Source organism: Platalea leucorodia (genome assembly GCF_965183815.1).
Source record: "Platalea leucorodia genome assembly, chromosome: 6".
NCBI classification, from domain to species: domain Eukaryota; kingdom Metazoa; phylum Chordata; class Aves; order Pelecaniformes; family Threskiornithidae; genus Platalea; species Platalea leucorodia.
This window is the reverse complement of record NC_138828.1, coordinates 66365629-66378035: the sequence shown is the minus strand read 5'-3', so window position 1 is coordinate 66378035 and position 12407 is coordinate 66365629. Positions and strand designations below refer to the sequence as shown.

General features: G+C 38.1%; 1 protein-coding gene across 2 annotated transcripts; it reads left to right on the top strand.

Moving 5' to 3' along the window:
- Positions 1–10: 10 nt before the first annotated feature.
- Positions 11–11719, top strand: ZCCHC4 (zinc finger CCHC-type containing 4). Of its 2 annotated transcripts, none has more exons than XM_082316214.1 (13): positions 11–136; positions 443–561; positions 1912–1994; positions 2707–2982; positions 3495–3575; positions 3885–3957; positions 5584–5734; positions 6232–6332; positions 7578–7699; positions 8327–8402; positions 8908–8959; positions 9710–9854; positions 11515–11719. In XM_082316214.1, the coding sequence occupies exons 1-13, from the start codon at positions 34–36 to the stop codon at positions 11636–11638; spliced, it is 1506 nt and encodes a 501-aa protein (XP_082172340.1). In that variant the 5' UTR covers positions 11–33; the 3' UTR covers positions 11639–11719. The 2 variants fall into 2 exon arrangements, with proteins under 2 accessions (XP_082172340.1, XP_082172339.1); XM_082316213.1 differs by having other exon boundaries at positions 6217–6332.
- Positions 11720–12407: the final 688 nt, after the last annotated feature.

The following is a 12407-nucleotide window of genomic DNA, read 5'->3' as shown; positions in this document are numbered from 1 at the left end:
GGTGGGGAGGGCTGCCGGGAAGGAGGCGGTAAGATGGCGGGCGCCGAGCCGGAGGGTGTGTGCGGTCCGGAGCGGCCGGGGGCGGGCGGGCTGGCCCTGCTCGGCCTGGCGCCCGGCGCTCCCAGCTGCCCGCACGGTGAGGAGGCCGCTCGCGCGGGATGGGGGTGCGGGCCGCGCCGAGGGGAGGAGCGGGGCCGGCCGGGGGCTCTGACGGGGCTGACCGGGGCGGCCGCGGTTGCCGGCGGGTGGGGGGTTTGACGCCTCCCTGAGCGTCTGTGTGGCTCCTCTCCAGCTGCTTTGTCGGCTCCCCTGCGAGGGGCTGCGTTTTACAGCAGCCTTTGTTAATGCGTCCAGTCCGGGAAGCTTGACGCTTGCGGTGCAGGCATTGCAACAGATGTGTTGGTGTCCCGGGTGTCATTGTATAATTACGCTTGTCCTTTAGGTCCTGCTCTTCTGTTTGTAAAGGTAGGCCAAGGAAAAGAGGAAGGAAGAAGATTTTATGCTTGTTCAGCTTGTAGGGATAGAAAAGATTGTAACTTTTTCCAGTGGGAAGATGAGAAGGTAAGAGAGCACTGCTTAAAACTGTGGTAAATACTGGGGATTTTCTTCTCTATTTAACAGAAAATGGGGGGGGGGAAGTATATTTTGTTCTGGAAATCTGTGGCAATTGCTGTTTTGTGAACTTTGTCTAACAGTTTATATTTAGTGGAGCACTTACTTCTGTCGGGAGAGCACGTTCCAAGTATAACTTTCAAGAAAGGCTGTGTACATTTTGAACAAAACTGGTATTGCCAAAACACTTAGGAATTCAAGTTATGAAGTTTGCGGTTGTTATGCAATGTTGAACAAAATAGCGTAGTTCTGATCCCAAGATGTCCTTATTTTCCATGACTAAGAGTAATCTGGTGGATACAGGCGAACAATGGGATATACAAAATAGTGAGATGGTGGGGATCTGCATGATGCTCAGTAGTCTCAGAACATCTGCAACAATTTCTCTTTGTCTAAAGAACTTTGGTCAGATAATTGTAAGGTAACAAAATAGGGATTGATATGTATTCATGGAGAGCTTCCTGTGTTTTTTGTGCAGTGCATTTTGTGTTACTTTTTCCTAAATTATCTTGTGTTGTGGTCATTGCCCTCAGCAGGTTGGCAGGCTGGGATTTAATCGCATTCGTAAGCATTTCATTGCTGTGCTGGTTACTACTGAAAAGTTGTACAAAGAGAAAATGAAGTGTTTAATCACTCAGTTGTATAGATTTAAATGGTATTCTTAGTGAAGTTTCATTTTGAATGTCACTTGTATCTTTTGTAGGTGTCTTTTGTTCTATTGAATTTTACTGTCACCCCCTTCAAACAAATCAGTTGCGTGACTTTTGCGCAAATGTTTTGAAACGCTGTGAAACTGTGAAACCGTTAAGTATGTTTTGTGGGAACAAAGTAGAAGACTCAGAGAAGAGCTGTTATGCTTTTAAAATAATAACACACAAAAGACTTGGGCAACGTTTCCACTGTCATCAGTTGTCCAGGATCAGTTCATAGTTCTTCAGAGGGACTGCAACTGCTGGCATGCATTAGTGCAAAGTATACCTCTTTCTGTCTTGATCATAATCATAATCGTGTTTTGAGTTTTTCCCTGAGTATTACATGTGGTAGAAGAATGAAATGCCTCTATTTATTTATTTTTTGCAGTTTAAATTCACAATGAGAGACTCGTGTTGTTATGTAGCATGCCTCTGTGCTGCTTGTCCTTCTGAAACAACAACCCAAAGAATGTGATAATTTTTCTACGCAGAGTAGCTAAAACACGAGACCTTCGACGCACCCTTTTTGTTTAATATTGAGATTTAATCTACTATACAGAGCGATATCAGTTCATTTTGTAACTTTTTATGAACATACATTTTACAGGTGTCAGAAACCAGGCTTGCAGCGCGTGAAGAGTATAATAGAAATCATCAGCCTTTTTTTACACACAGACAGAATGTGGAAAGGTATTGTTATGTATATTTTCTTCAGTAAAAATCAAGTAATGTAAGTTTAGGTACTCTGGATGTAGAGATAATATTTCAGGAGTCTTCAAAATATGAAAACATGCCAGAGGGACTTGGAAAAATAAGAACTGGTTGACTGCAACAGGAAAATAGCATGAAACATCTAACTAGAGCATGATATTTCCAACCTGGGAACTGTATCTTTTTTTTTTTTTTTTTTTTTTTGGTATGTATAGTTCTTCTTACGTTAGTGCTCATAATTTGCTACCAACAGTAGCAGTTTCAGTTAAAAAATTATTCGTGACTTTAGTGTGCAAAAGTAACAGGCTTAACATTGTGAAAAGAAGCAAAGGTAATACAGTAACACATAATCTCTAAGTTTTGTGTATAAACTTACAAGACTGCTTGCTGGTTGTTGACACAGAGTCTTCACTGTCTAATCCAGTTATTTTATGGGGACTCTCAATATATTTGGCTAGCATATTATTTGCTTGCTTTCGGGGGAGGCTTTTTCAAAGTGTCCCTTGAATATTTTTTCATAAATATTACTTCATTGACATGTAGATAGTGGAGTTTTGCAAGAGCAGCTTAAAGTACCTTGCCTGTTTAAATTGAACTCTTAAAAAATACGAAACCCCCTTCATATCTCCCCTTCATGTCTTTTGTAGAGGCTTTTTCAAAGTTTGTTCCCTATTGTCTTTTGCATTTAAAGGTACAAGAATTTTGTTCTGTTGCCGTTAGCAAAGAGAAGGTTTTGCCAGGAATGCCAGCAATTGCTATTGCCAGCTGAATGGGAGAAACACTCGGATCATCAGTTCCTGTGTGATATCTCCACTGCCCAGTTAAAAAGTCCCAGTCAACTTCTGTATCCACTGGAGAATAAAAAAACAAATGCACAGTATTTATTTGCAGACAGAAGTTGCCAGTTCCTACTGGATCTTATTATTGATTTAGGATTCAGACGAGTGCTCTCTGTTGGAACACCCAGGTACGTCAGTGAGAGTTGTTACACTTGCTAATAATATTTCTGTCTCAGAACTGCACCTTACTAACAGTTAAATGATCAGGGATTCTCTGGTAATAAGATGTTCACTTTGCTTTAATTGGTTGGGATTATCTAAGCATCTAGTGGGGTCTTGCTTTGAGCTCATAAGATACAGGAGAAGACTGTAGCTGCATTGCAAGTAACACACATACATACACACTTTAAATGTCTTGCTTTGTTTCTTACAGAAGTGACAATGAGTTTCCTTTCTTATGTTTGGGGGTTTTTTTGTTCATGGTGATCCAATAGGCTCCACTGACTTTTCATCTTTTAAGACTAACATGTTGTTCTAACTTTGAATATTAGCCAAATGGAATAATCCAAATTCAGGTTACTCCATTTTCTCTGTCTGTTTGGTTTTAGGTTTAGTAAAGTACCAGGCATTCTTGTCTTGCAAGATAATTTCTGAAGCCAATGGTTATGTGTTAAATTTCTTTGCTCCAATTATACTTCAGGCTTCATGAAATGATCCAGTCAAAAGCATCACAAGAAGAAGATTTCAGGGTTAGGAGCCTTCTGCTAGATATTGATTTCAGGTGGGTTTTGATAAACATTTAGTTGTCTGAGGAGTATGTACAAAGATTTGTGTTCTTACTGCTTTAAAAGATAAATTGGTGGTTGTTTTCCCTTTCCTGTCTCTGCATCTCTCTTCCTGCACACATACACAATTGACATCCAGTCTATCAGAAAAGTCATTATACTTAATTCTTAGCATTGGTATGTGTTGTCAGTAATCAAAACCCAAAGATGATGTTTTTCTTAAGGTCTTGTTTTCACTGTAAATGCCCCTTAGGGCAGGCAAGAAGTTGTTTATATTTTTGTACTACTTAAAACTTATTTTACAGGTATTCACAGTTTTACACAGAAGACGAATTCTGCCACTACAACATGTTTAATCATTATTTTTTTGGTGGAGAGGTAAGGCCAAGTATTTCTTGAGTGCTTTGTAAAGAAGTACATGTTGTTGATGCAGAATTTTGTAAGAAAGTCATGAGTAGTCTAGTAGAAAACAACTACCATGAGATAAAAATGGTCAACAGTAGTGGAAATCAAAGAATAACAGTGCCTCTTCAGTAGTTATCTCCCACTTGATTCAAAGATAAAGTTGCATATTAAATTTATGCTAACTAATGTTACTTACACACCTTAACTGCTGCTTTTATTAAAATGACAATTCATTGTGAGTTGTTGCCTTTTATAAGTATTCATTAGCCCTGTACTTGTGTTGCTACAACAGAATTAATTGTTTTATTCCCAGCCTAGACAAGCCCAATGGTTGCCATGTGACTTGTTCACTGGTACTTGAGGTGGGAGGGAAGAGGAGGTTTTCCTGCTTTATTCCAGACAAGCAAGGTCAAAAGGTTAACCTTTTTCTCATAAAATGAGGTTGAATTAGTGTCATGGTTAAAAAAATGCTGAATTTCTTGTTTCTTTTTAAATGTCACGTTAAGTGCTTAATTTTGAGTTCATAAGGTAACCTGCAGCTGCAGTAGGACATTTATTGTAGCTTTGTACAGAGAATCACAGTGTAGTTCAATTCCAAACATGAATTTCAAACGTTTATCCCAATAGTATACTCACTCACTCTTTGCTTTTCCCCTGCCATTATTAGTAAGCCACCGCTGATTTGCATAGCCATGTCTATTGTAATACCTTTCACACTCTGTAGGTAATTTTCAGATTTTTTTCCATTCTAAAGTCTAATTTTGAGTGGGATCTTGAAAATAAAAAGAATCATCTAGATTGAAATGTGAGGCTGGTCTGAAAGCCTTACCTTTGAATTTTTTAATCCGTTATGTTATTCAAGTTTTGTATTTTTCAATTAAAACAAAAGACTGTTCATCTGCATTATAAACACTGTAGTGTTCTTTTCAAGGTGTGACAAGGTGACACCTGTAATGGCACTGTATTGCAGTGTCTTCAAGGACTGAGTTGCAGCACTTTTGAATGCATATTAGTGTTAAAAACCTGGTTTTGGAATGCAATAGAATCTAAGTAATAGATGAGAGAGCACTGCAAGATGGCAGTGAATCCATACTTTTTACATTTCATTTAATAATAGAGTCCAGGTTGGATTGCTAAAATTTGAACACTATATATTTTTATAACCAGTATGGATTGAATCAGTTTTCAGTGGACTGAATTTTTTCCTGTTACTCTGATAATGCGTTACAGAATAAAACTAAAGTTACAGGGCATGAATAAAATATATTCTGAGCCAGAGCTCTGTTTTCTTGCTATGAGTAACATCTTTTTTCCAAGTTAAATTTAGTACCCTTGGGAAGAAGACTATCTTAGGAAGCTTGAACTGCATCTGCCCTTGATAATGTTACCTCTAACTGAACAGGCACTTGTTTTCAGTGCTTCAAATCTAGTTGGTTTGGTTTTTTTTAAATGCTACACAAGAGGAAATTTGCCTCCACAAGAGGAAATAACTTCCATCTTCAAAATTGAGACTTCTAAAATAATCATTGTATTGTCAGATACAATATTTTTACAGTTCTTGAATCTATATTTCTGGAAATTAACCTCTGTTTCTTACAGGCTGCACGTGAAACTTGTAGGAAATTCTTGTATCAAGACAATGGTGAAAGAGTCATTATGGTAACTGATCCCCCATTTGGAGGTTTAGTGGAAGCACTGGCTTCTAGTTTTAAAAAACTGATGGCAATGTGGAAGGAGACAGAAAAAGAAGGTATGTATTACAACCAGATAGGAGGGTTGAGCTGTAACGTCACTGTAAGAAAAAGTACCTATTTAAAAGTCTGATTCTTGCTACTCAGGTGAATGTGAACACACTCGTGTTATAATTTCTAAAGATGAACTACCATATATCTAATATACTCTCCTGATACTTTTAGTTTAATAATACCCAGTTCTGTAAGTCTCTCTTAAAAATTTTTACAAATTGTTTAAAATCTACTTTGCAATTAAAATGGACTTTAAAGGTAGAGAAGAATAAGCTGTCAAACCAGTACCATTTCTTACCAGCACAGGGAGGTGATAAGAGTTGTTAAGTGGAGCTTACAGATCTGCATATATAAAATATACCAAAACTTTCTGTCACATAAAGGAACTAGTTCTTATGCCCAGCATGACATACATATACATGTTTATGCATTTACTGTAAATTTTTCATGCTTCATGTACCTTGTTTTTCTTTAATGTGCATCCAAGTCTTTTCATTAGTAGGTCATAACAACCAGGAGATGCCCATGTTCTGGATATTTCCATACTTCTTTGAGTCTCGTATTCTGGAATTTTTCCCAAGCTTCAGTATGATGGATTACCAGGTATAACTGAACCCAGTGAATCTGCTAAATTTTAGTCGTGTGCAATGTGAACAGGAATATGAATGAAAGCAGATACAATGGCAGCACTTGTCTGTAGATGGGCCGCCTTCTTGAACTTTAATTTTGACTGCACTGGAGGCACTGCAAACCCTGTGGTGCTCATCATCTGAAGCCCAGATTCTCTATTTGTATTAGTCATACCTTTGATAACTTTGTCACACTCCTACAGTTCGTTACGTTCCTTTAACTCATCTGTCACCTGTCTGTTAACTAATTTCTTCTACAAAGTTTTCAGTGTGACAAAATTTGCACGAATTTCAACAAGTGCGTATTGCAGAGGTGAAAGGTAACTTGAAGAAGAGTGTTTCATTTTTCCCAGATGTTGAAATGTCAGTAGCTTGGTGGGTAATGCCCAGCCCTGGTTAAAAAAAAAAAAATAAATCAAGGTCTTTCATCTCCAAAACTGCTGGGACCAGAGTAGTATTACAACAATGGAAATTTTTGGAATTGTGTAACAAATGAAGTTGTCAGTGATAACGCAGTAATCTGGTATCAGCTTCTCCAATATTGTATCCGTCAGTGACCTGAGAGATCAGTCATGGGTATTCATGATATTAAAGTTTTATTTTCTCGCATAACAACTCTGCATAAAGTTTGACGTGGGTGTTCTGAACAACATATTTATATCTTGTAGAATGGAAATTTGTGGAAGAAAATTGGAAACTTGTGATTGGCTAGACTCTGCATTCCTGCTACTCTTCAGAGATGAGAATTTTTGTGAGGAGTCTCTGAAGGCAGTGCTGGAAAAAGCAGTGCTGTTTGGATTGGCACCTTTGTAATTATTCTGAGATAGCTTAAGATGCACATCAACTCTTGTACTGCCTGATAGACCAGACAATATAGTTCTATTTTTTTTTAATGGGTTGCTCTTTCGTAGAACAAACAAGTGCAATGTTATCTCAGATATCCCTATGCAAAAGAGCAAAAAGGGATAAGTAAAATAGGATTATTGTAGTGTTGGGAACTTAGTTTCCTGAGTCTAGCCTGATATTATGGTTGCACAAATTTAAAAATAAATGAGACAAAATACTTGCTGTAGAACTTGTAATCTAATTTGGGGTTAGTGTCTTTTATACAAAAATGAAAATTTTATAAGACACATATAAAGATAATAAATATGTCAATAGTTCTGCCTGTGCTTAGCATTCAGTTTAAGACTCTTTTTCTATGGTTTTGTTTTTATAGGTAGACTATGATAATCATGCACTTTATAAACATGGCAAGACAGGTCGTAGACAGTCCCCTGTGCGTATCTTCACGAACCTTACCCCAAGTATGATTGTACTTCCTGTAGAAGAGGGTTATAGGTAAGATGCGTTAACTCTCAAGTGACTGAAGGAGTGAGTTTGTTCTTAATTAGGGCATAAAGTCCCTAAAGGACTTTGGGATGGTGCTGTTCAGTATTGTCATGCCTAACTTTTGGATGCCAGGCTCAAGAGCACGTTTCTCTGTCTCATTCTGAGGTCGCATGTTCTATAAACAACGTGTTGGAGGGCTGGGCACCTGAAAAGAGGTTTACGTTTTCCAGTGTGGAATGATGAGATTCCTCAGCTAGTCCATAGGAAATGTTTTGTACGCCTACGAGAGACAGACATTTACAGCTATCCCTTATAGTCAGCTTGGTTGAGACAGTAGTTAATAAAATGAACACTAAGAGAAGTGTCAAGGACAAAGGAATGGAGTTGGTTTGATGTACTGCTGATAGTGTTGCTAATTTGAATTCAAGCACCTGAATTTTACTATTTGGATGTACTGTGTCTAAATTATTATGAGGCTCTGGGCCTAAGTGGTGATTTTATGCATTAAAAACATCATCTTTAATTTAGCAAAGTGATTTTGCAATCCTTATATTTATTGTTGAGCTTGTATAAAATTAATGTATATTGCTTCGTGAGCAAATAGTGGACCAGTGCACTTGTAAATTTTTTTTCCAGGTTCTGCGCTATATGTCAGCGATATGTTAGTTCTGGTAACCAGCACTGTGAGGCGTGCAATTCATGTACGTCAAAAGTAAGTATTTTGACTTCTTTCTGGATGGCAGTTTTAACAGTTGTCAAATAATAACTTCTGTAATATTTGTTCTGGTAAAAACTTATTCTGATACCGATTTCCTTGGGAATCCCCAAACAGTTCAGTTTCGTAGACCTATTAACTTCACAGGTCATCATTCATAACCCCCTGTGAATTAATTTCTCGTTCCTCAATTCCTTTGTGTTGGAAAGAGGACAGGAAAAGTTTACTACTTGCCACTCACACCATACTTTATTCATCAGTGGTCTGTTGATGCATACATTTCTTCTTATGTTTTGGAAGCTGCAGAACTTGCTAATTTCAAAATGCAGCCATTTTGCTGCAGTTGTCAGAGATTCTCAGGACTGTTGGTTTTAAGTTACAGTCCTTCCTACAGAGGACCTATTTCTGTAAATAATGGGGGCCATACATAAGTAGTTCAGTTTTAAGATAGAATCAGTGTTTTTTTTAAAACAAACAAACTCCATTTATTCATCTTTTGTAGGATGGTAGACGATGGAAACATTGTGTTCTTTGCAAAAAATGTGTAAAACCCTGTAAGTACAGAAAAATACTTTCCTAAATAAAAATACACTTACTGTTTAAGCTATAGTCCAAAGAAACTGAGATGACAAACCAGAAGAGAAAATACTCTGTAAAAGAAATAGAATGTAATCATGCAGAAGACATAGAGTAAAGGAAAAATCTCAATTTCACATGAGTTGCCATTAGATAACTTAGGTGTATTTGCACTGTGTGGAAATGCGATAAATTCTTGTCAAGGCATACTAAATCCCGGTTATATTTGTTATGGGAAAACTTAAAATATTTTGAATTGTTGTATAAGTGTTTCCTGATTTTGTAAACTTTTTCATTAGAATTTTATAAACGAACAGGCAATTACTGAAATGTTTGAGAGGGCATGATCAAGTCATGTTTCATACGCAAATGCAGTTGTACTTATAGCTGTGTTTAAATAGCTAAAGCACTCATTTTTGTTACCGATACAGAAATTGCAATTTGTAAGTCCATTGTAACATCTGGACTATTTTTCATGTTAAGATCACATACAGGATAATAATTCTAATGGCAAAATAATTCAGTTCTATTGAAATAGTTACACAGTGTATCTAATGAAGAAGTACCTGGCTGCCTTAGGAAATGTGGTAAGGGACTAGAAACTGACTACATCCATCTCTCTAAAACAAAGTTAAAAACCTGGTAATATAGCCTATATTTAAAGCTTAGTTTCAGAATGATCATTCTAAACCTTTTCAAGATCATAAATCATGTTACTTATTTTGCAGCTTGGTTTCACTGTAACAATTGCAACTGCTGTGCTCTTCAAAACCACACTTGCGAGAAGACTGATGCCGGCTGTTTTGTCTGTGGCAAGGCAGGTCACAAACGCAGTACCTGTCCCAGTCTCTCCCACACCAGAACAGCTTGCAAGTAAGTGTGATATTGCATTAATATAACAAAAGATAGCATTGAGATGAGATTAGATCTTTTTTCATGGAAATTATTTAGAAAGAGATAATTTTTGGCTTTGGGGGCTGTCATCAGCTTTCACTATCATCCACTTGCTGTATTGCTGGGGAGTACATACTGAAGGAGGATATGATAAAAAAAACAGGCAGGTCACTCCCTCTGGTTCCCAGTTCCTTAACTGTGGCTTTTTTTTCAAAACTGATGTATCCGGATCTCAAACTTGGTGAATGGTGCATAAGATAGCTCTGTCAAGAAGATTCAAAATTAAAGTGATGAAACACTTCTGTCCCCTTCGGATTCCTCATGAAAGGGCAGTGAAAACAGTCACTGCACTGTTTTTATTGTTTCATGTCTCTTTTGCTTTGTTGTGGCATCTTTTTCTTTTTTCCATCTGGTATTTCAGGTGCTTTATGTAGTACGGTCTAAACCTCCACCATGTAAGATCTTTATTAAAAGAGGGGCACATTAAGCTCTTTTATTCTGCCATGATTGTGCTTCTGTAACATACACAAGCACATACTTGTATGTCTCAAGAGACAAAAAAAATTGCATGTGATGGTCTTCAGATGGAGCTAACTGAAAAGAGGAGAGGGGATTTGCTAAGCGATGATCCAGCAGTTGGCTTTCCAGTTCGGGATAGTTGGCCCATGCTTTTGTAACTGCCTCTCCAGAGTGCATGGGCTTGTTTGTGATTCTTGACTTGAATGGATGTAACAGTGGAAATGCAAATTTTCCCTCCCAAAAGGTGTACCTCTGTTGCATAGTGAGATTCAGATAGTTAACCTCTTGGATCAGCATCAAGAGAGTCACCAGATGCTTGCTGGATGGTAGAAAACTACAGGTGTACTGCTCCATGTCCTGCTATGAGATTAATCTGAGTTTTGGTTATGGAGTATTAGAGCTAAAATGTAGCAATATTTCATTTTACATTTCTCTCTTAAACGTTTCCTCCCTTAAACTTTTTTTTCTTTGCTTAGAAAAGTAAAAAGGATACTTCATGAAACCTCATCTGTTTCTTCTGTCAAGTATATATTGTACTGGAATGGTTTAGTCCTTTCAGGCCATCAGTTATTTCTTTTGCTGATTTATTACAGAAGATAACTTAGGTTTCTTCTTCTAATAAAAAATCTGTATGTTTTATTCGTTAAAATTATTCCATGTTTTGTGTTATGAAATACATCCCTTGTGAGAGACAGAAAACAATCCACTTGCTAGTTCTATTTAGGTCCTGTATTTGCAAGAGTCTTTGTAATGTTGTTAAACTGCATGTCCTTTCTTCTAAGCCTTTCTATTACATATTCATGCATTATATATTGAGCACAAAAGTCTGTATGTGCTTTTTTATACTTGGTCAGTGGCATTTCTTAAGTTCTCTACATCTGTTCAGAGGTAAATGATGAATAAGTGTATAAATGAAAAATAATTAATGGCAATAAAGTGGAAAAACAGTTTTAGGAAGATTAAATGTCATAACGTTGTAAGACGGAATGTTCCTTGTACTTTCTGTGATGGTACTTCTGAGTTCATATACTTAGACGGACAGATTATTTAAAATACCAGCAAATGCAGAAGTATGTTCTCCATTTTATTCTAATCTGTATCTTCCTTTTTTGCTTTACAGAGCTGACAAAAAGCAAAGGCAGAAAACTCTAAAGAGGGTAAAGATGGGGATCTGGAAAAGATCAGCTATGAAGCATGCCCTATTCTCCAGGAAGAAATTAAAGAATAAGAAAAAAAAGACGTGACTTTGCTTGCTGATACAGTTATTTTTTTTATGGCCAGCCTTTGATTCCATTTTCTAAAAATGTTAATATTAACATCCAAAATAAAACCTGATTGAATTAAAAGTGACAGTTCTCTTATTTTACATCATTACTGGCACAAAAAAAAAAAAAAAAAGCTAAGTAAACCACACGCTTACCGTGTCTTTGTATAACATAGCGATTTGATGTCTTTAGGATTAGTTATTTGTCTGGTGTAGTGGGAGCCTGAAGTGCCGGGAGGAGCACGGCAGGGAGGTGAGGCTTTGTGGGGGGTACTGGGGGGCTTGGGGGAGGGAGCGCGGGGGAGGGCACAAATCCGTGGGAATCCACGCTCCTGGGTCCAGTCCTCTGGCACTATGGGTTTGGTTTGGCTTGGGGTTTTTTTTTTAATCTTCCCTCCAACGGGAAAAAAGCCTAAGAACAAAAAATTAAATGTACTTCAGAAGCTTGGTAAGTGGAAAAAGTGACCTTGTAAGCATATTTAAATTTATCTTTAAACTACTTCCACCAGTTAAATTAAAAAAAAAAAAATACTAGCTTTAGTATGTTGGATTGGCGCTGCTGACGGAGGTGGGTCATGGCGCGAACACGGGAACTGAGCGGCGGTGCGGGGGCGCGCGTTGCCCTCAGCCCCGCGCGGCGGGGGGGAGGGGGCCGAGCCCCGGCGGAGCGGCCGAGGCCCGGCGGAGCGGCAGCCGGCGGGCGGGAGCCGCGTCCCCGGGGCAGGGCGGGAAGCGCCGGAGCCGCCTCC

Bases quoted from the DNA above. Each gene is read 5' to 3' on its own strand.
- ZCCHC4 (XM_082316213.1), top strand. From the start codon at position 34: ATGGCGGGCGCCGAGCCGGAGGGTGTGTGCGGTCCGGAGCGGCCGGGG. The intron at 3,576-3,884 runs GTGGGTTTTGAT...CTTATTTTACAG, and splicing joins CTGCTAGATATTGATTTCAG to GTATTCACAGTTTTACACAG. The intron at 7,700-8,326 runs GTAAGATGCGTT...TTTTTTTTCCAG, and splicing joins CCTGTAGAAGAGGGTTATAG to GTTCTGCGCTATATGTCAGC.